At 35.2% G+C, this 27,965-nt stretch overlaps 1 protein-coding gene across 2 annotated transcripts; it reads right to left on the reverse strand.

The window, feature by feature from the left end:
* Window positions 1–649: 649 nt before the first annotated feature.
* SYPL1 (synaptophysin like 1) lies at window positions 650–27,947 on the reverse strand. 2 transcript variants are annotated; one of them, XM_031938751.1, is made up of 6 exons: window positions 27,863–27,947; window positions 27,224–27,295; window positions 7,803–7,921; window positions 6,776–6,980; window positions 2,735–2,923; window positions 650–2,116 (listed from the first exon to the last, which is right to left on the reverse strand). In XM_031938751.1, exons 2-6 carry the CDS (start codon window positions 27,290–27,292, stop codon window positions 1,985–1,987), a joined length of 714 nt encoding a protein of 237 aa, XP_031794611.1. In that variant the 5' UTR covers window positions 27,293–27,295; window positions 27,863–27,947; the 3' UTR covers window positions 650–1,984. The 2 variants fall into 2 exon arrangements, with proteins under 2 accessions (XP_031794611.1, XP_031794610.1); XM_031938750.1 differs by lacking the exon at window positions 27,863–27,947 and adding an exon at window positions 27,578–27,745.
* Between the last annotated feature and the right edge of the window lie 18 nt (window positions 27,948–27,965).

Raw genomic sequence — 27,965 nt, forward strand, 5'->3', positions numbered from 1 at the left:
ATGACTTGCCAAAATGAAATACTATCACCTGGTGACCAACCTAGTGATGATGATCTCCCTGCTTAAGTAAACTTATTTCCAGGTCCATATCTGAAATCTTATTTGGTAATAGCAGCTGAACCCAATGACTATATACTATCTAAAGGATACAATAACCTTTTAAACATGTATTATTTCTCAACAATCCTGTGAACTAGGTACTTCTTCATGTGTTATTTCCATTTGGTAGATTAGGGAACTAGGGCTCAAGAGGGATGTATTGACTTTTCATGCTCTGAAAGCTAAACAAATAAATGCCTGAATCTGACTCAAACTCAGAATTTCTTCATTCTAACTCCAATGTTCTTTTTGCTATACCAAGTAGCATGTATTCCAAGGACACTATCTTCCAGAATCCAGGGATACCTTTATGTGGGTCAAGTTTTTATGTGCCTTTATCTGTAAAAAACAGAAACGAATCTTTAAAATGGTACTGGGAAAGAGAGGATAGAATTATACTATATATGAAGACTTTACCAATTCTATGCTGACTTTATTCTCTGCCAAAATACTTGATGAAATCAGTTTCAATCCGTTCCCCTTATGCCTAACAATATAAAAATTTTTATGTAAGTACATACTAAGGAACTTACTGTAAAAATCAATTCACTCATTTTGCAACTTTTTTTTATTATTAAGTTGGCTGCATAAAAGACATACATTTCTCACATGGACAATTCTTGTCATGAATAAAGGCAACAAAAAATGTGGCAACAGTGAGTTGTGCTTCACAAAGTAACAATCAATTTGGAAGAAAAAAATCTGAATTTCTGTACAATGCAACTATATAGATTAGCAAATAATATGAATGACGTATGCATACTCAGGATACAACCAAATATGTGTACAAAGAAACAGGCACCCATTATGTAGCTTGCTCACTTGTGTTCCTTTGTTTACCCAACACATACATAATTTTAAAAATCATCCATTTATGTAGTAAGAATGAGAACATTAAGAAAAATGAAATTTGGATCTCGTTTCTTATTTTCATAATATCAGTGCTGAGCTTCCAATAGCAACTTCATTGACTCAACATTTAAATGTATTTCGAAAGTAAAAAAACAAAATTTCTTTTCTCCTCTGAATGGGTTTAATAAAAAGGGGAAAAAATTTCCCCCTATACTTGGATTATCCCATTCTGAAACCAAGTAGCATGAGTAATAGGGGACAAATATTAATAAGACTATGCCTGAAGTTTTCAAAGTGTCTAGGTGAACCATATTTAGAGTATACTTAGTCTATGAAACCAACCAGCATAGTGTAAACACTTTGAATTGTAGAATTACCATATTAACTGTATCAAAGAACATTTATACACACTTGAAATTTCCAATCCCCATCCTCAAAACAAATTTTGTACAACTATTAAGTATTGAAGGTTATTTATTTTAAAACCCATCTCTGTATTCAGGAATTTTTGTTTAACATGAACAGTATTTAGATTTAAATTCTGAACTAAACAGTTTTTTTTTTTTTTTTTTTGCTATGCTATTTATAATGCACTAAGCCTTTTTTAAACAAAGACAGGTCTTAAGGCATACAAACTGTACAAACTTACAGTAGTGTGTAATTCAAATGCAGTTTCTTTAAAAAAAAAAAAAAAAGGATAATGCATCCCCTTCCTGAATAAAGATACACATGTTAAAGCTTAAGGGGTAAACACTTTTGCTAGACAAAAAAATTTAGTGAAGAAACTGCACATTCATTTTTATGAATACAATCTCATAATAAAGCCCTAGATCTTTGAGTCTACAAATTGAAACATTTACATCCAGAATTTGTATCTAAGGCACATATTTCATGTAAAAACTGGCAAAATTTTTAATCCATCAATTTATTGCAAACACCATTACTTTTATTAGAAACAAATTGCATTGTCTCTAAAGATGCTGGCAATATGTTGTAGAATAGATTCTTCACACAGTGTAGTTCTCTCCTTTAATTACATTCCTGAAGGAGATGCAACTGTTCCTGCGCCATGGGTAGAAACATTTGATTGACCGTGCAAGCTGGTCTCCTTATATACAAACCAAGCATTTCCTCCCCATAGTATCATGTTCAGAAAACCAAAGATCTATGGTAGAAAAAAAAAAAAAAAAAACTTAAAATCTCTCCCAACCTCCAAATCCAAGTTAGTCTAAAATGACATTTTAGAGCAACACATCTATTTCCCCACAAAATTCCAAAATACTAGAAATTTAATGTATACTTCTCTTTCACAGTGAAGTAAAATGTGACCCCTGAACTCTCTTGAACATATGATTTAAGGAGATAAGAAGCTAAAATATTTATCTCTACATGGAGGAATATAAGCCTTATGTAACTGGTTAGAAAAGGGGAATTGCGCCATCAAGTCTTCTTTTCATAGCTATTTTATTTCCAAGTGAGTTTTGCTTAGAGAACTTTGTTAATTCTGCCCTTATCTTTTCCTCTTTCCCATCTCCCCAAATATCCAAAGTTACATGAAGGAATGGAATCTTCAAACCTTGCTTCAGTACCCAATTCTAAAGAAAAGTGTTATCTTCCCTCTCTCCCCCCAATGTGTCAGAACCAAATATTATATCCACAAGGGCCCTTCAGAATAACTTAATTATTCTGAATTAAAGATTAAGACTTTAAAAGCTGCTATTCTCCTTAGTTACCTGGATAACATTTCTAAAAAGCAAAACACCACTGGAAAAACTATACATACCACAGATACATTCAGAGATCCCATACTGGTTACAGAGTCAAAGTAGCAATGTATCCCCTTTTCACTGCAAAAGTCAATCTGACCAATAAGATTTTCACCAGTGGTCATCTTAATGTCTGTCAGAGCTTTAGCCCAGGCCGAAGTGCTCACCAACCATAAGAAAGTAGCAATAAGAGTAATAAGGAAGTCCTAAAAGAAAAAAAAAATTACTTATATACGTAATACATCAGTTAACTCTAATCATACTTTATTTTTTTAAGATCCCACTAAGCAAAGATACTCAGACTTGTCTAAGACAGTTTAAGAACATAGCTGATCTTAAAGTTTGTATATACAATTCCTTATACTTTCAACAGCCTATCAACCAGAATCTGGTTTAACTAGCATTTTACTAGAGCTTACCCACTCCCCATCAAATTTTTTCTTAAACAAAGCTCCTTTTCCAAAATTTCTGATGAGCTCCTCAATCCTCATCATTCTCCAATTATCTGTAACATGTGATACTCTTAACCACCCTTACCCTCTCTCTCCTAGTTTACTCATCACTTTTCAATCTCTTTTACTAGTTCATCAACCACTTAACTAGGCTTTTCAAACTAGAATGTCTCAAACAATTCAAACTCATTATATCTAAAAATAACTTTTGTTTCCCCTGCCACCAAGCTCTTCTCCCTCCTTCCTAATGCAACTGAAGACATCTGTCCTCCTTGCCTCCCTAATTTGTAACCTTGACATGAACTCCTTACTATCCCTCACCATACGTAGCCAAGGAAATCCTGTCATTAATTCTACCCACCTTTAAAATATTTTTTGCATCTTGACCACTTCTACTAACACAGCTACCAGCTTAGTTCAGGATCCTCACTATCTCTTCCCACTTCAATCTAACCTATATACTGCTAAAATAATTTTCATTAAATACAGATCCAATTATATGACTTATTCAACCAACTCCAGTGCTTCCTAGTGCCTCCTGGACAAAATCTATACTTTTCTGTTTAGCTTTAAAAGATCTGCTGAACCTGGCTTCCCCCCTTATCTTTTCAGCATCTATGAATATCACTTTGCCTCTATTCCATAAGACATTCCTTATCTCCCCACAGTCCAGTGTCTTTGCATTAGCCCTCCCACATACTTGGAATATATTCCCTCCTTACCTCTACTTCAGAGTTCCTCTCTTCCTGTAAGACGCAGCTCAAGTAAAATCTTCTATATGAATCCTTTCATGATTCTCAACTTGCTAGAGTTTTCCTCTCAAATTGCTTTGTATTTAACTACATTATACCTATTTATAAACTTTATATTTATGCTGTAAATACCTTCATTTGTACTTTCAGTTACCCCATTTAAAACATAAGCTCCTTGTAATTGTTTCTTAAGTCCTAATATATAGTAGGAGTTTAATAAATACTTGTAGTTTAACAGATCAATGACCCTGAGGCACTGTGGGATTTTGAAAAGTCCCCTAATCATATGATTATGTAACCTCATTATCAGATTAAATTATTTTCAGTGTAATTTTATAATTTGTACTTTATAGTTATCAATGTATGGCAGAATTCTTTTAACTTAAGAAAATAAGAGAAACATTAGTTTACAACAAGAAATTTTACTAAGATAAAGCATGAATAGAATGGTCATGGCAATTATAAACCAGGCTTAGAAATAGCCCACAGATGCTACAAAGGCTATTTAGAGAATTCTACTTTACAGTTCCTACCAAATAAGTACTTAACAAACTTCTTCCTAAATCCTACTTAAGATGCAGAAGAATTTTTAAAAATAAGCTAACTACATGTACAAAGATTCTAATGAAATCAGCAAATTGAAATGACAAAAATATTTTACTTACCATGTGTTTTCTTTTGTTAGCCATGCAGCAAAAATAAAAATAAAACATTTAACTGCTTGTTTAACCAACTGCCTCTGTTTTAGCAATTCCAATACCTCCACCTTTTTTAATTCTCTTTTTTTTTTTAAAAAGGGAGTTTGAAATACCTTCTTTAAATTTAGAATTCCTGAAAGTATCAAGTATATCATAGGTGGAAGGGGCCTTGGCCTAAAGAGGACATTTAGTCCAACCCATCTATAAAGATTTTTGGCCTATAAAGTTCCTTCCCAATTCTAAATCTATAGCCAGATAAAACAGATCTTTGCCTTAAGGTCTCTATATAGGGGCAACTAACCCATGACTTCATGAGATAGTTCATTCATTTTTGAAAAGTATTTTAATGATTTTATCAAGCCTGCCTCTTAAAGCCAAGGTCTTTGGCTTTTTACCTACCTAGAGTATAGAATCTTTAGTTTATCTTCTACATTACACATATTCCTTATTTAGCTTAAAATTTATTTGTAATACTTTTATACATCTTTGTTACTTGTTTTAGGGGCATGGGTAGAATGACTTGAAAGGGTGTTGTTCTCTAAGAATCATAAAAAATATTGTATAGCTGGTAGCATAAAAGCACTTTCTGTTCTCCACTCCCAGAGACTCAGGGTGAATATTGTTTTAGGAACTAAAACTGATTTGGGAATTTGTCAGAAATGCATTTTCTTTCCTTCCTTTTGTGAGCATATTCTATCTTTTATTCCAACTGATAAGTAGAGTCAGGTTTACAGGGTACAATATTTGGCTTACAGCGCTTGACATTCTTTTTTCAGAATATTTAATTTTTTCATAAATGTAGAATTATCCCCTTTATACACATTTTTCCTCTTTGATATTTGAAGTTCTTTATCCTGATCATTTGCAAAATTTGATAACAATGTAGTAGGGTTTTTTCCCCCTCCTTGTGACAATAGGTGAATTCTGTAAATTGCTGTGTATGTTCATAAGTTCCAAATAGTTTATATCTTTGTTATTTACTGTTTTAGAGCATTTTCCTTGAGATCCCTGATCCTTAAAAGTTTTTTTCTTCAGCCACATATAATATCTGACCTAAACTAATTCCTTATTTCTTTAATAAATTTTGTTTTACTTGTACTAGTGTTTATTAAGGTTTTTCTCTTTCTATCTTTGGTATATCTGACCTAAACTAATTCCTTATTTCTTTAATAAATTTTGTTTTAGTTGTACTAGTGTTTATTAAGGTTTTTCTCTTTCTATTTTTGGTGTTTTAGCTTCCTTTTGTCTATGCTATGGTAGACATTTTATAAGATCTAATCTCTGTAGTAAGCACATTTGCCCTTTCTGCCCCTCTATGGGACACGTAGACTGTCTCCTCTACGAATCACAATATTTCGTGGAAGTGAAAGACACCATGCAAAACCCAACAGTCTTCAGTACTGGATGCCATGGTTTTATGAACATACCAAAAAATTCTAATTTATGAAGGGCAAATTATAGATATTCTACATATGGGAGAGATCTACCTAATTTGGTATTAGGAAGATAATAATTTTACTATCTCCAGTCTCAGTTGTGGGATCTACTTTTGGGGCTATAGAATTAGTTTTTTGGTCATGCTGCCAAGTCAAATCCAAATACTTTTGTAGCATCACAAACTCAGAAATATTTATGGATATCATATTAAAAATGTCTGGTAAGACTCAAAAGTTGGGAATTCAAAGATAGATTGTCAAAGTGTTATATGTAAATTAGAACTACAGGAAAAGTGGGATAGACAGGGGAAAAAAGAGAACTATAAATGCTACTCATTTTTGACATTCTTGGTATTTAAGCATTAAAAGTATACTATTTTAATAGCTTATTTTTCCACCCAATTAGACTCTTATTTAAAATAAAAGAACTAAAATCTCTCCTTTTGGAATTGAATTATGTTTGCTGCACAGAAAGCTGTTCAAAATATTAAGAGTAATCTAGTTACAACATAATGCAGTCTGACCTGCTGGAATTTTTATATTGAAAAATTTAAGCTAAATATACATCAGAGTTTGACTTATACTCCATGATATTTATAAAACAGGAGTCTTAAATATTCCATAAATGAGAACCTATATTTCAGATCAGATAAACACATTTAGCAAAAATTTTTTACTTTTCTCTAAAAAGAAAATAATATTAATGTGAAAATAACTTACGATAAGAGGAATTTTTCGACTATCCCGATATCGGTTCATATAACCAATATAAAGAACAAGTGCACCAATGCAGTATAGGAAGACCAAGACTGCAAATGTAACATAGAACTGGGCAGAAGAAGAGAAATCTCCTATAAGAACATAATCGTTCCAAGTTTTATTACAGAAAGAGTCATGAGTTGCATGAAGTGAAACCTGATTCAATCTAAAAACAAACAAACAAAAAAATCATTTAAAATAATTAGATTCATGTTCATTCATCTTCATTCATCAAAGGGGGGGGGGGTGGCAGGGGAAGAGAAGGGCTTTAAACACATTTTAATAGGAAGATGTGAAGACAAGAAAAATGCAAGCATACATTTAGCTAACAGCCCAAGCACCTTGTTTGAATATATGCATTAATGTTTAATCTAATTCACATCACAGGATCACAAAATGCTAAAGCTAAAAGGAACCTTAAAAATTATCTAATTCAGTCTTATAAACTTTACAGAAGAAGCAATTGAGGCTCACAGAGGGGTGTGACTTGCCCAAAGATGGTCGATGGCAAGCAAGGCTGGAACTAAAATTCAGCTCTCCTAGTTCCTAGACTGGTATTCTTTCTTCACCAGAGTACCAGGTAGACAATTTTAAAATAATGTTTTCTTATATGTGACACATTGAAATAAAATTAGTTGGTAAAAATTATTTAGTTTAATTAAAGATATACAGGGGAAAGAAATATAGTTTATTTTATACGAATGCTAAGTTCTGTAATTTATCCTTTTGGGAAAAGTTATTTTTCATTTGTTCACTTAAAACATGTTTAACTTCCCAAAGTACAAAGAATATTACTTTTTAATCTCAAAGGCATTATTAAAGAGCTAGTAGGTACTAGATACCATACGTATAAACACAAAAATGAAGCAAATTTGTAACTGAAAATCTTATTGTAGTAACATAACCTCCCTACCTCCCCACCACAGGTAGCAAAATATTTTTAAAGAAAATTGAAGAGGAAGAAGAGAGAATGGATAAACACACTTACCTGAATGGATAGGCAAAGGAAGCTTCAACTGTCTCATTTTTAGAACCCTGACAGGAAACCAGGAAACTTGTTTTGCCTTTAAAACCTCCACAAGTGGCAAAAGAGAAAATGGAAGCTACCTACATGAAATAGGACAAAACAAAGAGTTTATTCTTTTAACCTTGAAATCTTAACTATCAGAATAATGGACTAAAAAAATTTTTTTTGATTTGGATATGATTGTGTCCTGTCATTTCCTAGTTGTGTGACTGAACAAGTCATTTAACTTTTCCTAAATTTCAGTTTCATCATATATAAAATGGACATAGTACATGTACCTACATGAAAAGAAGTCATGAAGAAAGTCTTTAAAAATTAAGTGACTGGGAACTAGAGGAAATGGAGTGCTTTAAGAGGTTAAAATGCATATAAAAATTCCCAAATATGAAAAACATCGCAGACATATTTTAAATCCAACTAATTATTAATACTGTAATCTTTCACAACACTTTGAATTAACAGTGTGCAGAGGTGACTCAACTAAACATTTTGTGAAATCATAATAAAATCACATGAAAGATTAAATCATAGGATCACAGAAATAAAGCTGCACAGAAGAGGAAATGAAAGTAATTTGCCCAAGGTCACCCAATAAGTAGTAGAATAAGGTCCCCTGGTCTCCAAATCCAGCAATCTTTCCATTGCACCATACTGATTCAATTGCAATAGCAATCTCCCTTAACATTCTCCTTGGATGCCTCATTCTGGTATGGAGGTGACATGAGTGAAGAGCATGCCAGTGAGGCACAAACTTGGGGCTGTCCTACTTGGCCTTTCATAACCTAGACCTTGCCGACCTTTTCTACTCTTCTTACACTTTGCTCCCCAATGTTAACTCTTCAATCCAGTGATTGAACTGGCTGTTCTTTGAATCTGTATCTCTCACCTCTGGGCAATTTTTACTGGTGTCCCCCCCATGACTGCAATGTGCTCCTCATTTTGGTTTACTGACTGACTTAAGTCCCAGCTACTATGCATTCTATAGGAAGTGTTTCCCAACCCCTCCTAATTCCGGTGCCTTCTCTCTCAATTATTTCTTATTTATCTGGCAGATAGCTAGTTTGCTTGTCATCTTTCCCTCCCCCCACTTGTAAACTCTTTGAGCTTGTGGATAATCCTCTTTTGCTTCTTCTTGTATCACAAATGCTTTCATACAGTATATATGGTGTGCAAAAGATGTTTAATAAAAGTTTACTGACAGAAGCACAGTGAATTTACTATGTATAGTTAAGTCACAGACTTTAAGCACAATAATGGTTTCCACCAAAAGATATGTTTTTTGCTACAAATCAAAAAAAAACATATAGTAAAACTGGGAAGGCAAATTATTTGTGTCTATCTAAAGAGTAACATATACAGAATAAATCACAGATCTTTTAAAGTTATAACAATAATATAAAAGGGTAGAGTAAGCAACAAGCATAGCTAGGTATGATGCTGAGATTACAAGAACTAAGAGTTCCTGTCATTCAGTGGCTTACTATCCAATTTGTGAGTTAAGACATATAGACTAATTACACACATGTATGTAAACAAATGTACATATATATGGTAACATATTTCAAATGATTAGTAGGCCAGTGATCTCCAAACTTCTGTGATCATGTATCTCCAAAACATGTAGTTATCTATAAACCATGTACATATACAGTCTAATTATGTACATTATAAAACTTTAAAGCAGAAACTTTAAAAAAAAAAAAGATGAAATAACGTTTTTGATTCTAGGGTGAAGAAGGAACTCATGAAACTTCATGAGTAGAGAAGTAGACCTGTGGTGGAGCAAAGTTAATGCATTAGCTATGGGAAGAGTGGACTAGAAAGGGAAGAGAATTGAGAGAAATTATTCAAAGTCTTGAACTAAGGGGAGAACTGTGTGAGATGATAGAAGGGAACAAAAAGGTAACAAGAGATGCTTTGAAAGTAGAAATTATAAGATTTGGCAACCGAGGCAGTATGTAGAGGGAAAGAAAAGTGATGAATCAAGGAAAATGGTACCCTTGACAGTAATATAGGTAGATAGAGGAGAGGGGTGAAGGTGGTAAGTTTTATTTTGGAAATGTTGAGTTAGAGATGTTTGCCAGATATATAATTTGAAACATATAATACAGTTTTTAATGTGAAAGAAAGGTGGATGCAGGATGCAAAAGAAATCCATGACTTTCAATGAGGAAAGAACATAATCACCTTGAAGCAGTGAGAGCCCAGCTGAAATCAGGTAACACAAACCTGTAACAGACCCACTGACACAAGGGCACAACTTCCTCCACCAAGAGATAGTTTATAGCTATATAGGAATTGATCAAAATAAATAAGATTAAGATTCATTTCCCAATAGGTAAATGATCAAAAGATGAAAACAAATTCATTTCTCAGGTAGAAATTAATATCAAATGGAAAAAAATGCTCCAAATCACTAATGAGAATTGTAAACTAAACTGAGGACATAAATCAATACTTATTGGATGGCAAAAGACAACAAAAAAGGAAAAAGGCAATTGTAGGAGGGGAGTTATACTAAAATATACATTTGGTAGAACCAGTTTTAATATATGTGTGTACACATATCTCTTCTGAGCCAATAATACCACTATTATAGCACACACATCCAAAAGAACTAACTTTTAATTGTAAACATGTAGATGTCCACATTAATGCACTATTTGGTGGACCTAAGAACTGGTTCAGATATCGAAAAGCAATTTGGAACTATGCTCCCAAAAGTTATTAAACTGTACAGAACCTCTGACCCAATGATACTACTGCTAAGTATATAACCCAAAGAAATGAAAGAGGAAAAGAACTAAATGAACTAAAAATATTTGCAAAAGAAAGTTATAGTACATGAATGTGAAGGAATATTTCTCTCTGTCCTAAAAAATGACTTGGGAGAATGGTTTTAGAGAAACCTAGCAAAAAAGGCAAACAATTCTGAAAGATTTAAGAACTTTTACCAATGCAGTAACCAACTACTATTCCAGAAGACTTACAATGCAACAATGCTATTCAATTCCTTTCAAAGTTTATGGACATACTTTTTTTGGACATGGCCAATATGGAAATTGGTTCTGCTTGATGTGTATTATTTGTTATAATAGTTCTGGTTTTCTCTTTTCCCAGTGGAAGAAGTAGAGAGGAAATCAATGCTAACTGGGATATGGGTGCTGGGGGATAGGGAAGGGAAGATTAAGTGTCTTATAATTGGGGAACTCACTTGTATGTCACCCCCCCCCCATAAAAACTGCACAAATGACTACATTCGAGGAAGACCATCTCAAATGAAGGGTACTGGGTAGGGGAAGAGATGCAATACACCAGGAAATGCTTCTTGAAGAAAGTAGACTAAAAGCCCAATCTCGAAGGAAACCAGGAGACAGAGGTGATGGTAGTGAGACAGAAAGCATTCCCCAGATGGAGGCCTGTCAAGTCATCACGGGTTGCTGGATTATAAAGTAGGTAGAAAGGACAAGCACAGTGCTAGGAGAGAATGCTGAACCCTGGAGTCAGGAAGACATCTTCCCGAGTTCAAATCGGGCCTCAGACATTTACTAGCTGTGTGATTCTGAACAAGTCACTTTTTGCATCAGTTTCTGAGCTGGAGAAGAAAAAATGGCAAACTGCTGCATTATCTTTGCCAAGAAAATAACAAAAAAGGCCACAAAGTATTAGATAAAACTGAAAAATGACTGACCAACAGAAAGAAAAGAAATGTTCTTTTATTATATTTGTTCTTGTGAGGTCAAAGGGAGACAGTGGAGTTTATGGAGTTCATATACCACTAAGTATATGAACTGCCCTTCAAGGAATTTCCTAGGGCTGTGTGGAAGAAGGATCGATTGATCTCCCTGCCTCAGATCTCTTCACCAATCAGAAGACTTACCTCAATTGTCTAAGACAAAGGTAATGAAAGTGGTTGGAGAGGAGGACAAGTACATGAGAAATGTTTATGAAAGTTGAAATGACAAGACATCAATAGACTGAGTACGGGGAATGTGAGAGGTTTTAAGGATTCCATGTAAAGTAAAATGAACAGAACTATTTATAAATTATATACAACACTACAAATGAAAACAATTTTTAAAGACTTAAGACCTTGAGCAAAAAGTCTTAGTATATCATGACTCAAAGACAGATGAAAAAGCCCACCTCCTAAAACTCAAAGGACTGTAGGTACAAAATGAGACTTTAGTTATGACCAATACAGATTTGATGTGCTTAACAATATAAAGAGAAGGGAAGAACTCTAGAATATATTTTTTTTTTTAAAGCAAGAAAAGGACTGTCAATGAAACATTTAAAACATACTAAGAGGAAAGAAGGAAGTTGAAGGTGATAAAACTGACAGGCAGGACAATGTTGGCACTAAATATGTTAAATCAGAGATAATAGATGGGAAGGAGATCAAATGAGTAAATAAATAGAAGAGCAGGCACAGGTAAGATTTCTCTGAGAATAGAACAGAGAGAAAAAAAATGGGAGATGAGTCAAAGAATTTGGAACAAAGAACTTATTTTCAAGGAATATGCTTTGTAAATTTATCACCTATGTTAAATCAAAATTTATCAAATAAAAAACAAAACTTTAAAAATTGGTTATGATGGTACAGTCTAAAGAAAATTAGTACCCTTATGAATAAAAGTAGAGCAGAGATATATATCACAAGAACTGAAAAGTTTCTACTAGACAGATAGTTTGGGGTCCTTTAACTAGGTAACATGCATATAAGGAGGCAAAGACTAGTAGAGAAGAAAAACTAAGAAGAAAGTCAAAGCCAGTAGATTATAGAGATAAAGATGACACACAAAGGAAGGGTTTGGAAAGTCTATCAAGATATGAAAGAAGAAAGCATCACCACTAAGTGTGTGTTAAGAAAAATATCTTGGGTTTGTTAAGATGGGTAGTATGTTAATTAGACATTTAAGATAAAGGGACTTTATTAAACAATTAGGGAGAATTTTCAGAGGGCATAGAGGAATAGGGCAAAGGAGAGAGGGACTGAAGGAACAGGGTTGAATTTGAATTGGCATGAAATTTAAAATTTACATTAGGCTAATGGCAAAAAATAAAGATCTTTCTCTTTTTAGAAGGAATGTGTGTTAATGTTATGTTTCTATTATTTTGCTTTTAAATTTTCTAGCATTTTTAGTCCAAAATTGTTTTAAATGAACATTTCCAAACTAAGCAACTGTTCTGTTTCTAACACTATTAGAAACATATTACAAAGGTGAAAGACTAGAATGTGAATATATTGCACTGTCAAACTGAAATGGTGTGTTGGTTAGTTGTGAACTATTGAACTATTTATTTCTCCCTCCCCCTAACTTTTTTTCTTTCTTATAAATAGGGTGACATTTAGAGGGTGGGAGGGAGTTACGTGGGAACATGAGTGATATTTTTGAAAAAGAATAATAAAAATTGTTTTAAAAAGTATATTTTACTTCTCTAATTGTTTTTCCTGAAAAAAAATCAACAGAAGATTTTAAATCCACTCATACATGCACTCTTCTCCTTTATTCAGCCAGAAATTATTTAATTAGCTCATTATATGCCATGCACTATGAAAGGATTAAAGAAGGCTACAATCAAGCAACTCTAATTTGTCAGGAAGAGAAAACTAACATACACATTAAAAAAGTACAAGTCACACAACTCTTGTCCTTAATAATAACTTAAAAGTCCTGCTCAAATATCTCCCTTGTGGCATAAAAGCTGATCCAAAGTTCTCAGATGATATCACCAGTTTGCAAGATATAGCAAGAACTTATTACCAAGGGAAAAGTTTTGCACATAATCCCCAGGAATAAACTATCCCTTCTGTATGAAGGTTAAACATAAATTCTCATAGCTAGTGGAGGGCAACTACTATATGAAACAAGGCAATCCATAAAACAAAGGAAAATGCTTACCATCTGTATGCTCTTGACTTTATTCCATCCCTGCTTCCTTTAAATCTTGCCTGGCCATAGGGTCACCCACTATTTCTCAGTTATCTCCACAGCAAGCTTCCCTGCTCTCCAGCTTCTATCTCTAATCCAGACTCAGGTTTTCATTCAATGTGATATAGACCTCTGATCCATGAACATTAACTTTATTTTTCTAGTGTCTGGAATATAACTTTCCATCACTGTACCATGTTTTACCTTTCCTTTTCCTCAACTCTAAGAATATTTCTGGAAAGGTTCAAGGCCTGCCTTTTGCCTTCTTTGTATCCCTATTGCTTAGGACACTGCCTAGCACATAATAGCTGCTTAATAAACACTATATGACTAATTCTGATCACCCATTCTCGGATTTCCTATTCAAAAACATCCCTCTTTAGTCTAACTCCCTTTTAAGTATTTTAAGTAAGTAATCTTACAAAAATGAATGCTGAAAATTATCTTTACATGTAATTGGAAAAAAATGCTATTCATTCAATTGGAAAATGCTATTAAAGTGGAAATAAAACAAATCCTTAGCTCTTTCCTATCTAATGTCAAATACTCTCAACCCCATCATCTTGAAGCTCTTTCTTCCTTTCAAAGCTCCTTTCCTTTTCTACAACATCCTTGTAGATGTTTAGCTACAAAAAAATTGCCCATAGTCAATTTTAACTGCCTTTGCCAGTTAGTCCAATGATCTGGATTCTGTTCCTACTATTACAATGAAACTGTTCTTTCTTTTTAACTCCAAACCTGAAATTCCAATTACCTACTGTATGCATCAAACAAATGTTCCACTAGAATCTCAAATTCAACATAACCAAAACCCACAGCATTGACTCTAAATTATGTTCCCCTTTCTGTCCATCATACCATTATTCTTCTGGCCAACCAGTAGCAAAATCACAATCATCTGATTCTTCTCCCTCCTTCACATGCCATACTTAATCATCACATTTTAATAATTTAGTCTATATACTATTATTATATATTTTAATTAAATACTATTTGCATTATTTCTTATTTCTTGCCATCATCCCTATTTAGGACTTCATTACCTCTCACCTATAATGCTGTATCTTTCCAATTATGGGACTGCCTTGATTAATAATAGGATAGTATACAGAGACAAGTGCAACATTTTACTACCTATGCAGAAATCTGTAAGTGCCTACTAACAACACATAAGACTGCTTTTGGGGGAAGATGACAAAATAATATTAGATTTACTGTATATAACTTTATATGATCAACCAACGGATATAGATGACTGTAATCTATGTAAATTGTCTATCAATACCTAGTATAATTTATAAAGGTTAAAAAAAATAACCAGATAGAATGGTAACAAGCTATAAAAATCCCCCTCTTCCTTGGCAAAGTAGCCCTAAATGACAAATTATCATCTGGCTCAAATGCCCTAGAGGAAGGTAGAAAGTGCTTTGAAAGGCAAGCTAAAAGAATGAAAACATCCAAATATTCAGTGGAAGGTGTTAAGTGAATGGGAGAGATATCTCCTAAGTGCTGAAAGAGGAAAGGGGAGAGAGTAAAATGGAAAGAAACATAGTTTCTAAGCTAGAGTATAAAAATTCAAATCCTTTTATTATTCAGTCATTTCAGTCATGTGTAATTGGGGGTTTTCTTCCCACAGGTACAAAGTGGTTTGCCATTTCCTTCTCCAGCTCACTTTACAGATGAAAAACTGAGTCCAAAGGGGAAAAGTGATTTGCCTTTTAAGTGTCTATGGTCATATCTGAATTCAAAATCCTCTCTCTGATAATTACTACCTGTGTGTGATCTTGGACAGGTCATTTAAAACCTAAGAATATATTCCTATTTCCTAGCATTGTGTGTCCTGAGGAAAGGAGTTTTATAAATCTTAGATACAATATAAATAATCACTCTCCTTTTCAAAACTTCTAATCACTTCCCACACTAGCCCCCCTTTTTGACTGGACACCTGTCATTTCTATTATGATCTGCCAGTTAAGAAACTTCCTTTTAACCAATTCGAGTCAGCTCTGCTCTGCAACTAAGTTTGACATAGTATTGGGAAAGTTACTGAAAAAGATTAAGTTGAGTTGACCCAAGGTCCGTGAATTCTCTATATAATATAGAGACAAGAAGGCCAAGTATTCCTTACTTGAGGCCGAAATCCTATCACACCAAATTGCCTCTCCTTTTTTTCTAATAACTCTCTTATTCCCTAATTCATAAACCTTAAATTCCTTATCTTGAAATCAAAGTAATTCCAGGATCTAGCTACAGCCTAGCCTTTCCAGTTTTATCTCACACTGCTTCTTCTTCATACTTTTTATCACAGCCAGACTTCAATATTCATCGTTCCTTAAACACTTCCTTAACTTGCTAAGTTTAAGAAATGCTGTGAGTCAGGGCAGAGTTAAAAATGCTATCCTCACTCTTCATATTTTAGCTAGTTCATCCTAACTCAAATGCCATCACTTCTTTGAGTCCTCTAATGATCCTGATTACTTTCCCCTCCCAAGTCAGAGGTGACAATCTCCAGTGATAAACTCTTCATCTCATAAACTTTCACCTAATTTGCATCACAATTTATTATTACATCTTTCTCATTCTCATTCTTCCCCATTCTAATGAAGTTACTTGACAAAGACAGTGTCCTCCCCATTTTTATGTTTTGAATATAATATTCAATAAATTTAAGTTTAATTTAATAAAATTCATTCTCCCAAGTTACATATTATTACACTCGAGTATAACTAGATACTCTCTCTTCAATGATGAAAGTTGTATTCAACTCATCAAAGTCTGCCCATCCCCATTCTACACCAAGGTCCCCAAAAAGGAGTCTACCTAATATGCTGGTAGTCGCCATATTTATCAGTAGATCACTTTTACAGATATGTAACTAGAAAAAAAAAGACTACAAATACTCAAATAAACATTAAACTAGTACCTTCATTTAATTATATGTATTTATGTATTGTTAGGTTTTGTAAAATACAAAAAAATAAAATAAAACAAAATCATAAGGTAAGGCCTCTATTAAAGAAAATGATGATCTAGTTGAGAAAACTAGGCATCAAAAGTTAAACATAATCATATGATAGTCCTCATTAAGATAGCATATAGATTGCCAAATGAGCACCAGATGTTGTTGCAGAGTATTTATAAAGATTTACAAAGTACTTTCTCTACAAACTAGTAAAGGATATAACTGAATTGTCCCTACCCAAAGACGAAAACAAATATAGACAATCCTGGTCCATTACAGTTTGCAACTAAAAAGAGAAGATATTTACACAAATAGAAAAGGACAGAAGGACAAGAAAAGTACATCTGAATTAGAGATAGTGGGCCTCTCTTGGATTGAATACTTTAGCTTGGAGTCCCCCACCTTCTTTCTCTCAGACTAGGTTGAGCACCCAAAGGTAAAAAAATAAAACAAAACTTCTAAGGATTAACAATTATTTACTTAATTATGGATGGGATGAATTATGGAAACTGAGTGAGGAAACCAGAAATCATTGATAGTGTGATGAATTAGAACATCTTAAGGGAAAGAGAGAGAAAGGTCTAAGCAAGATACTCCTAGAAAGCTGAGGTGGGAGCATTAGGTCTTTTGGGGGGAATGAGAGGAATCTGTAACAAGAGATCAGGAAAAAGGAAGCATCTGAGCTGAGCAAAAAGGAAAAAGATTTCAATAGGTGTCAATATAGAAGAAGTCCAGATTTTGGAATGGAATTAAAAATGGTGGAGTCCAAATGCAAGTGAAATCAGTTCACATTTGTTTGTTTTTTTTGACACTGCTTAAGAAGAAAGAACAAAATAAAACAGTATGGAAAAATATACTGTGGAAGTCCAAAGTCCTGGTTCAGGTGAAGTGTTTAGTATTTTTCCAAGTAATATCTCAACTGCTAAAAGGATGTTTGAGCTGGAGAATATACATAAGAAATATTTTTGTGACTGTATGAAGATTATGGGAAGGAGAGACAACCCAGGAGACAATTATAATCAACCAGACAAGAAATCAAAGCCCAAACTAGGATGCTAATTGTGAATGGAGTAGAGGTAAATAGATTTAAGCATAAAGACTAATGATTCTAAAAAGGTCTACAAAAGAGTGAGGAATGTTACAGAAAAAGGGATGGAAACTAATAACATGCATTAGTTATTAGGGTTTCAAGATGCAAAATAAATTTCCAGATTTTAAAAGCTATTATTGTCTCAAATGATAATTTATATAAAATTCTTCAGAGGTTTCTTTAAAACACCTAGGAAATGCAGTACAATTCTCTCTTCCACATCATCAGGGTTTAAGGGTAGTGCCTCCTGGATCTAGAAAATCATGTAAAAATTTTTGGCCCTCTACCAGAAGTTTTAAATATTATAGTAAAAGATAAACTATGTTGATATATAACACTATACGTATGTTTTTATGTATTTCTGAGTTCCTAAGCTTTTTCTCTGTCCAGCTGCTGGTCTTCCTGTATTGTCTGTAGCTTCTGCAAAACTCCCCACAAATTCCCATTTAATTTCTTATGCTGACCCATGATATAGCAAACTGCAATGGGGAAAATTGAAATGTATAAAAGGTCTATAGAAAGATTTTTTTATTTATGTCATACTGGACATAAATGTGAACTTGGAGAGAAAATGATAGCATGCTGTTTTGGCTTTATATGTATATTTAACAATATAAATGACTTAAATAAAGGCATGGATTTCGTACTTTTCAAATTTTCAGAAGACAATGCTAAAGATAACTAACATACTGATTATATAATCAAGATCCCAAAGATCTCCACAGAACAGAACATTAAAAAAAAAAAGTCAACCAAGATTAACTGAAACTACTGAAAAAATGTAAAGCTGTACTCTAGTGCTTTTTTTGTGGTAGCACAGTCACCCTAGAACTAGATTCTCAAGGAAGCACAGGCTGTGGAAAACAAAGTAGAAAGGACAATGATTTCTGTCTGTTTTTGGAAAAACAACCCAGCTAATTCACAAAAAGGCTTATCACCATTAGAATGTCCAGTAAGTATGTGAATTCCTTGGCCATGGCAATGCATTTAAATAAATATGAAATATCCGTAGGTCCTATTGGACCTTTTCCTGAATCTACAATGACAATGTAGAATAAAGTGTGCTAAGTAGTAGTTTTAGAATATTAACAGTTGATAGGCACATGTTCAGTGATATGGACATACCACAGAAAGAACGGAACCATCAATGTGAGTATTTCCACTATAAATGGAACCAGAAGACAAATGACGTTACTAAAATATCAAAAGATGGCTCACTAGTTCTCCTCAGGGCAAATAAAGGAGATAGCATTTAATTTCAGAAATATTTCATAGGTGTAAGCACTCATATCACCTTGTAGATAAGCACTGCATGAAGACAAGAAATTTTATGAAGAATTCTAAATTAAATCCATTTATATATGTGTGCATATATACACTTTAATTATCAATGACAAACAAAAGTAATCATGAGGTAGGGTCAACAAAATTGATAGCAAAAAAAAAAAAAAAATGCAAGGGTACACTTGAAGAGAAAAGATGTCAAACACAGTTATAGACTGCACAGGACTGACATTACCAGGTAAGAACAGTAATGGAGCAATATTTAACAAATTAAATATGCAATCAAATAAGGATAATAAATATGTGGTTTTCTAAGACTGCAGGGATCTTATATTCGGTTTAGTGACATTTCTATTTCACATTGACACTTAGCTGAAGCAGTATAAAATTAAAAGCTAGCAAAACTCAAGTTCTAATCAAATTGAGAAATATTTGACAAACAATTCAATATAGATAATGTTAATTCCAGATTTTCTAAATCAATATGGAGACCATAGAGATCTATACTGTTGTATAACACATAGAAATCCCTTGCCTAGTCCCCCACTATGGATACTTTCATTAAATGAACCAGAAGGCATCGGAAGCCATATCATCAAAAATTAAACTGACTGTAGTCTACACAGTTATCCCTTACAAATTATGACTTTCCCTTTTATAGTTTCAATATATCCTGAGTTGGCACAAGAAATAAATGGGAATTTTGGGATGAGTTTTTCAGAAGTTACAGATAGCTAAATACTTAACCCAAATTTTACAATAAAGTATTGTAAACAACCCAAAAAAGTAAAAAAAAATTCAGACGTCTTCACTGATATAAAAGCTAAAAGCCAAAAAATTTACACAAATTGTAGAGGCTTCGTGTTATATTGTGATTCACACTCAGTTCCCACAGTCTCTCTGGGTGTAGATGGCTCTCTTCGTCACAAGATCATTGGAACCGGCATCAATCATCTCATTGTTGAAGAGAGCCATGTCCATTAGAATTTGCCATGTGTAATGATCTCTTGATTCTGCTCATTTCACTTTGAATCAGTTCATCTAAGTCTCTCCAGACTTCTCTGAAATCATCCTGCTGATTGTTTCTTATAGAACAATAATATTCCATAACAGTCATATACCATTACTTATTCAGCCATTCTCCAATTGATGGGCATCCACTCAGTTTCCAGTTTCTTGTCACTACAAAAAGGGCTGCCACAAACATTTTTGCACATGTGGGTCCTTTTCCCTTTTTTAAGATGATTTTTAGGATACAGACCCAGTAAAGACAATGATGAATCAAAGGGTATGTACAGTGTGATAGGTCTTTGAGTTTAGTTCCAAACTGCTCTCCAGAATGGCTGGATCTGTTTCACAATGTATTCATGTCACAGTTGGAAATGGTTTTGTAAATAAATAATAAATATACACTACCATCATTTCCTTAGGAAATTGATTATTAGTCAAAAATTACTGTTCTTTTGGAGAATAGCTAAACAAGTTTTTGAGTATGAACATAATGGAATATTATGCCATTAGAAATGAAGAAATGGACAATTTCAGAGTAAGTTGGGAAAATCTCTATGAACTGATTCAAAGTGAACAAGAGCTAGATGTAAAATTTATATATTAACATTATAGAGAAAAACTTTAGAACTCTGATCGATGTAATAATGTCCAAAAGAAGTCACTTTCCTCTTAATACGAGAGGTAATGAATTTTAAGAGACATATTTTGGGAGATGGCTAAAGTTTTGCTTTTCATTTTTTAGAATTTGAACAATGGGGATGAAGAGACATTAACAGGAGGTGAATAATAATTTTAAAATAATTTCTTGAAAACTTTTTGCCTTCAATTCAGTTTCCTGAATTTGTTGATAGGGGACCTGATAAGAAGAATTTAGAAATGAATAAAAGCTTTTTTAAGGGAAATTTTCAACTATATTTACCAAGGTAGTAAGGTATAGCTTTTAAATTTGAAGAATATTAGTCTGGCAGCAAAATATAGAATGGATTCAAAAAGACAACTGTGGAGGCAAGAAGTTCAATTCAGAAATTTCAGAAAATCTAGGTCCAAATGATTGAGGATATAGGTGTATTAGCAGGGGGAATGGAGGGCGACCCATAAAAGACATCTATTAAATACCTCTTGTTATTCAGTTCTGTGCCAGATATTATAAATATGATCAATATAGAAAATTGCATCTAAAAATTGAGAACCCATGGAAGGAAATTCTTATTACATATCTACCTAATATGTTACATATTTTAAAAACCTTTATAATGATATCTCAACTTTTCTTGAAACTAAATATATTTCCTTAGGGCAGAAGTTCTTAACCAATTTTTTTTTCCCTGTCATGGACCTACAGTCTAGTGAAGCCTATGTCTCAAAATGTTTTTAAATGCACAAAATAAAATACATAAAATTACAAAGAAAACCAAATGTTGAAATAGTTATATTTTTTTAAACATCAAGTTTCCTGTTCCCAGATTAAGAACCTCTGCCTTTAGGTGTTTCAAGATTCTCCCCAGTACACTCATTTTGTATCATACTTTTTAAATTTACCCCTAAACTGAGTTATCTAATATGGTATAGCAGAAAGATTTTGGCATTTGAAAAAGGTTTACTGAAATCAAAATTCCCATCTTCTACACTAGCTGTGATATTGAAAAAAAAAACATTTATTCTGTCTCTGGGTTTCCTCATCCAAAAATGGAGATACTTGTTTTACTACTCGTGTCATAATGTGTTTGTGATTAAATGAGAATGTATTGAGAGAACTTTGGAAACCTTAAAACCCCATGTAAATGTAAGCTATGATTATTTTACTTCAATTTCCGGATTAATAGTGACAATAGCAGTGCTAAAACATTAGCATTTATTATGCAAAATCTTCCAAGCGTCTTCTCCAAGTGCTGTTGGGCAATTTTCTTTCTAACCTGGTTTGTGTGTTTTTGTGTGGACACGTGGTTTTTTTAAAGTCAAACTAATAATAACCTGGGTATGTAGTACTAGTTTTTGTCATAATGCCCACAGATTTGTTTTATTTGTCCCCTATTTCCTGAGAGGATGTGGGAAGAACTCTTGAAACTGGGACATAGATGGGAGAGTTTAGTAGTTGTACAGCAGTCTATGAAATATGACATGGCAATTAACAGCTATATTTTGAGGATGATAATTTTGTATTTACTATTCCTGTCCAAAAGTGCCAATGATTCCTCAATTGCTATATCCAATGGCCTTTCCTCAATCACTCTTTTCTCTTTCTATTGCCTTTCATTTAGGAAAATCTGGGACTTGAGTTGTGTTTCCATTTATGATTTCTTCAAAGTATAGCGCTGAAAAAAAGTTGGTTTAAAATAAAATGATTCAAAGATGGGACTTTCCAGGTCAGCCCAATGTTTCCAACAGAACTACTTAACTACGCCTTTAAATCCAAATCATGGCTTTCATGGTTAAAAAGAATCCCCAGTCTTAAGATTCTGAGGTTCAGCGTTTAGAAATCTAAGGCTAAGAGTGAGTGTAAAGAGCAATTGCTTTTAGTTCTGGCCAGTAAGTTTTCAGGATCTTAAAAGATATTTTTTGTTATAGTAAATTAGACCATCTTCAGTATCTACTCTTATCTAGTCCTTGATAATAGAATGGGTTTGGTCTTTTCCCAGCTGAAACCTGGGAAAGACCTTAAATTACAAAGGCCAAGGTCATCCACTACTTTCCAGACCAAGGCCAGTAGTTCTGAATTTTGTCTGGCCACTGGACTTCCATGACTAGAGATGGGAGCGAGACTGAAGATTATATAGCTCTATCTCACTTAAAACCAATTCACTGGCAACTCAAGGAAACATCTTAAAGATGTCAGTGGTCTCTTTGAGAACAAAGGACAAGCAATAAACTCAAACTATGGGGATTGAATTAGATGAGTTCCACTTAAAAAAATCTTTACACCTCTAAATCTAAGATCTTATTATCTAATTAGCAAGAAAAAGATTTAGAAAATCCCTCAGCAGAAATGTTTTTGAAATGTAATAACTGGTTTTTAATAAAAACTGAATTCACACATATATTCAGGAAGTAAAACTCCCTAGCATTTCTGGTACCCAAAGTCACTTTAAACATTTCCATATATTCTTTTAACATATTTACAAATAAATTATGAGATTGTCCCCAAAGACTGCAGGATTTTTTTTTTTAACTACTAAAGCTTTATAACCTGTCTTATCTTAATTTTAAAAAATGAAAATGGAAAAGCACAGCGTTTAATTATTACTATGGGAAAATTACCCATTTCTAGTTATTATCAAAAATAAAGGCTAAAAATCACAATCTCAACTTTTATTTCTGAGGGGAAAGATTTCAAATGTTAATGGTCAGTTACACTGGTCTAAGTCTAAGCTATCTGAAAGCAAATTCCCACCTTTTTTTCAGTTCTTTGTGCACCTCCCTCTTTTTTCCCAGCTGTCTAAAAATCTAATTAAAATTTGCACTTAAAATACAAAAGATATTTAATATTTCCATCTATTTTTATATACTAACTCAAAAGCTGGATCCTATTCTAGACAACTGTCTTTTAGAAAATAAAAATAGTACAACTGTTTCCAAATCCCAAATCTATGAAGAGGCAAGTCTGGAAGTTTTATATTAAAATGATCCTAATTTTAAAATTGGCTAATTATGCAAAATGCTTAGAGGTCTTATTTTCAATCTGATAAAAAGACTAGGAAGCTGTATTTTTAAAAAAAGTCTCTCATGCTGAAATTTGGCCCTTCAAAAACTTGAGACACTGAACAAATTAAAATAATGCTCTTAAGGCTGCAAATATTTCATGGATTATAGAATATCAGTAGTAGTTTATGCCCATCTTCAAAAATATTAAACACATTTTAGTTTTATCACAACACAAGATGAAAAAACAAATAGGATTCCATTCACTTGCTATGATCTAATACCTTGTTTTAAGAGCTCATTTAACCTCTTCAAATTTCAGATTCCTAATTTGAAACATAGTGAAATATTATACATGCCTCATAGATATATGTTGCAAAGCACTATATAAATCTCAAAAACACCACACATTCTAAAAAATCTATGCACACACATATACAAACATAGTTATTCATACTCATTATCCTAGAGATACTATAAAGTACAGCAAAATCTAACAAAGTAAGGGAGGTGGGTCAAGATAAGAAGTTGTATACAGTACTTGTTTAGACACAAAAGTTCTAGGTGCTTGGGATAAAGGAGTTGTATGACAGCTCAAATAGAGTACTATCTCTGCATTAAGCTTAATAATAATATTCAACACTCTTGAAGGGGTACAATTGAAAGCACATCTTATCTCCCCAAAGCAATAGGCATTGAAAGGGAGTGGCAAATAATTAAAATAGTGTATTAAATAATAAAAAAAGCAGTCTTCCCATAAAAATTCAAACAGTTATAATAAAATTCTTCTAAGGATTTCATCAACTTAAAGTAACTTGAGAAAGATTGTTTCCACTGACAATATACAGCCAACCCAAAGCATACTTAAAGCAGCAATGGAGTGGAGTAAGCTCTAGTCAAGAGTCAAAGAACCCAAATTTGAATCCTGGCTTTGCCATTTACATCCTGAGTGACCTACACCAAGTCACAACTTCTTTGGGTCTCTTGCTCCTCTTTTCCATAAAATTAGGGAGAGGGTGAATTTGGAATATATGACTCCCCCCCACACACACCCAGCACTTTCAAGCACTTATTTATATATGACCTTACTTACTATTGGTCCTACAATAATAGGTACTCTAAAATTGTTTATTTTACAAATTATAATGCATTTAAAACTTCTAGGATTCATGATTTTAGGAATTACTAATAAGTCTAAGTACAAATAATAAGAACAGCCGTTTCCTTATCTGTAAAACCTAGAAAGGATTTGCAACAAACTGATTCTATTTAGTATAACTATTAATTGACAGAATTAGTTAATCAAAAAAAGGTAGTGTGGTATAATGAGAAAAACATCAAACTTGGAAGTCTGAAGCATTACTTCTAACATCAAAAATTAAATATGTAACATTGGCCAAATCATTTCATTTCTCTGGGTGTTTCCTCATCTGTAAAACGAAAAGAATTTGAAGAAAATCTGCAAGGTCCCTTTTAGCTTAAAAAAAAAAAAAAAGGTACTGTAGTTTTTTCTTATTTTACATTAGATAAGACTACTAACAATCTGTGAGGTTTTCCCTTTTTATTTTTGTTTCAAATGCTGCTTCTCTCCCCCTCCCACCCCCCCATCCAAAAGCTGGGCTCAGTATTAAACACTAGGGGTAACTAAACGGCCCGGCCCATGGACCAATGGAGTTCAAAACCGACTTCACACCAGCTAGCAGTGTGACCTCGGGGCAAGTCACTTAATTTACAATCTCCACAGAATACCAAAAATCCAAAGCGCTAACCACACAGGGTCAAAAGAAAGCCCAGCTCCCAAACGCTCAAATCTCGCTTTCAAACTTCCTGGAAGATTCACTTTCACTAGCCTTTATACTTAGTTTTTGTTTTGGAAAAAAGAAAAATAATTTGATCGATTACTTAAAAACAGCAAACATCTGCAGGAATCTATGATCTTCCTATCCGGTTTCATAGACAAATAGCTTTTCCAAACCAGCACCGTTCTTAGTTATTTTAGAAGCCCAATGACAGCAAATCGTTCAACATAAACTCAAAACGTTGTGTTTCTCGGCATAATTTTAGTTTTCCCAAACACTCACAAAAGCCTCAGATTAGGGGTAGTAGTGGCAGCACTTCGAAATGCTTATCACCTTTGACCAAAATAACAGAAAGAATTGTTATTGTAAACGTTATCTACACCACACTTATCCTACTGGTTACAAGAAGATGCTATCTCTAAATACAGCCTTGAAAAAAATCATCCTCCAAAGCACACGTTATTTCCAAATTTCTTTGGTGTCCAGCAATCTTCTTGGGTGTCAGGAAATTGACAACGTCAACACAGTACGGTCTAAAAAGTGAAAGCCGGAGGGTGTCCGAAAAAGCAGAGAAAAGCCGACTTCCATCGCTCGGCTCGCTACAAATTACTAAACACTATCGATCAGCTCATCTAAGTAGTAATATACCACAAGTCCTAGAGAAATGCCAAGCGGAAACTGTAGCATGCAATCGCACAAAGACCAAAACTGATTATTTCAAGTTTTAAGCTTTAATAGTTAAATACTGCACTATGACTCTTGGGGCACCCAAAATGATCCCCAAATTCTTAATATTAAAGTGCTTTATTAACTGCGGGGTGCATCTGTTAAAGTACAAGGTATTTCGAAGTCTTAATGCAATAATTAAAAAAAAAAAACCAACCTGTGCTTAAAATATCGCCTCTATGAAAACGATTAAGTCTTCACACACAATGGAAAGTTAATGGGCTTGGTCACTTTTGTGTTGGCTTCACGAAAGAATTTATTTCCAATGCTAGTTCGGCTTCACGCTAGGGCGGCTCATCAAGAATAAGTAGTTTGGTTCCGCCCCCTCCCCCCAAACCGCCAAACTTTTAGGCACTTAGCAAGTTCTTCCGACCCTGAAGCAGGTCTCTTAAGCACGAGTTCTACCTGTAGTCATAATTTCCGGGCGGTTGGGGAGGGGGGGATTCGGGAATGAAAGTATAAAGGAGAGGGGCTTTCGGTTAGACCACGAAAGGTGGCATTCTCTTGCCCCTCCAGACGCCGCCCCCGCCCCCCGGCCCTCAGGTGAAGTTCTGGGGCTGGGAAAGGAGAGCGCGCCTCGGTGCGGGGCGCCGCCACACAGCGGTGCCGCCTCGTGATCCCCTTTGACAGCCGCATCCGCCCTAGTCCCGGGGGCCCCGGAGGCCTTTTCCTGCTCCCCCCACCCCCACCTCCCGCCGCCTCCAGCTCAGCTTTGCAGCAGGGGCGGGGCACCGGCCGGGCCTGCCAGGCCAGACTCGGGCAGCCAGGCCTCTCCACTCCGCCCCCACCCTCCTCCCCTAGGCCTCCAGAGCGGCAGGGTCTGGCCGGCGGGCCTTCCCCCCAGCCTCCCTCCCTCCATCTCTCTCTCCCCGCCCGAGGTGGGGGGCAGCGGACAACGACCGCGGGCCCCTGGGGCCGGGCCCATAGGTCCCACTCACCCACTGGAGAATCTTGATGAAGCCGAGTGGCTCCTTAAGCGGGTTGAAATTAATCTGGAGGCCCGACATCCTCTGAGGGAAGGAGGGAAAGAGGGCGAGAGTCAGGGCGGGCGGTCGGCGGGGGTCGGAGCCAGACCCAGGCGGCCCAGCGGTGTAGGGAAGGAAGGAGGGAGGGTAGGAGGGAGGGTCGGGCGGGTCGAGCGAGTCTCCGGGAGGCGGGGCAGGGCAGGGCGGGGACGCCCTGAGGTGGGGCCTGGGAGGCAGTTAAGCCGGGCTAAACCCGGAGAGGAGGCGGGACAAGGGCGGGGAGAAGGGAAGGGAAAGAGGAGGAACGGCTCCTCCTCGGCTCTGCACCTGGCCGAGCCGGCTGATCCTCTGGCGAACCCTATAACTCATATCCGAGGCCATCTTGAGTGTACTAACCCCCCCTCCCCCTCCCCGATCCTGCCCCCTAAACGAGCCGCCCGAACCGGGCTCCCGCCCTGGGTCCGCGCGCGCCCTGCTCTGCCTCCGGCGCCGCGCGCCCAGCACTCTCCCTTCCGGCGGCGCTGCGCGGCTCACAAAGGCCTGGCGGGGGCGGGGGCGCGTGGCGCGGGGGGGCGGGGAAGGAAAGGCATCGGAGTGGGGGAGGGGTGGCACCTGTTGTCCCCAGTCTCGTAGGGGGTTCCGAGCGTTCCGCCTAGCTGCTGAAGCTCCTCGGGAATAGGATCCCGGCCAGCTGAGCGAGCGGCCACTGTGGGTG

This window comes from Sarcophilus harrisii, chromosome 5, assembly GCF_902635505.1.
Source record: "Sarcophilus harrisii chromosome 5, mSarHar1.11, whole genome shotgun sequence".
NCBI lineage: Eukaryota > Metazoa > Chordata > Mammalia > Dasyuromorphia > Dasyuridae > Sarcophilus > Sarcophilus harrisii.

Coding starts and splice junctions, on each gene's coding strand:
- SYPL1 (XM_031938750.1), bottom strand. CDS start 27,631: ATGGCCTCGGATATGAGTTATAGGGTTCGCCAGAGGATCAGCCGGCTC. Junction 7,922..27,223: donor TCATCAAGATTCTCCAGTGG/GTGAGTGGGACC, acceptor TATTTCATGTAG/GTAGCTTCCATTTTCTCTTT. Junction 6,981..7,802: donor TCCTTTGCCTATCCATTCAG/GTAAGTGTGTTT, acceptor GTTTGTTTTTAG/ATTGAATCAGGTTTCACTTC.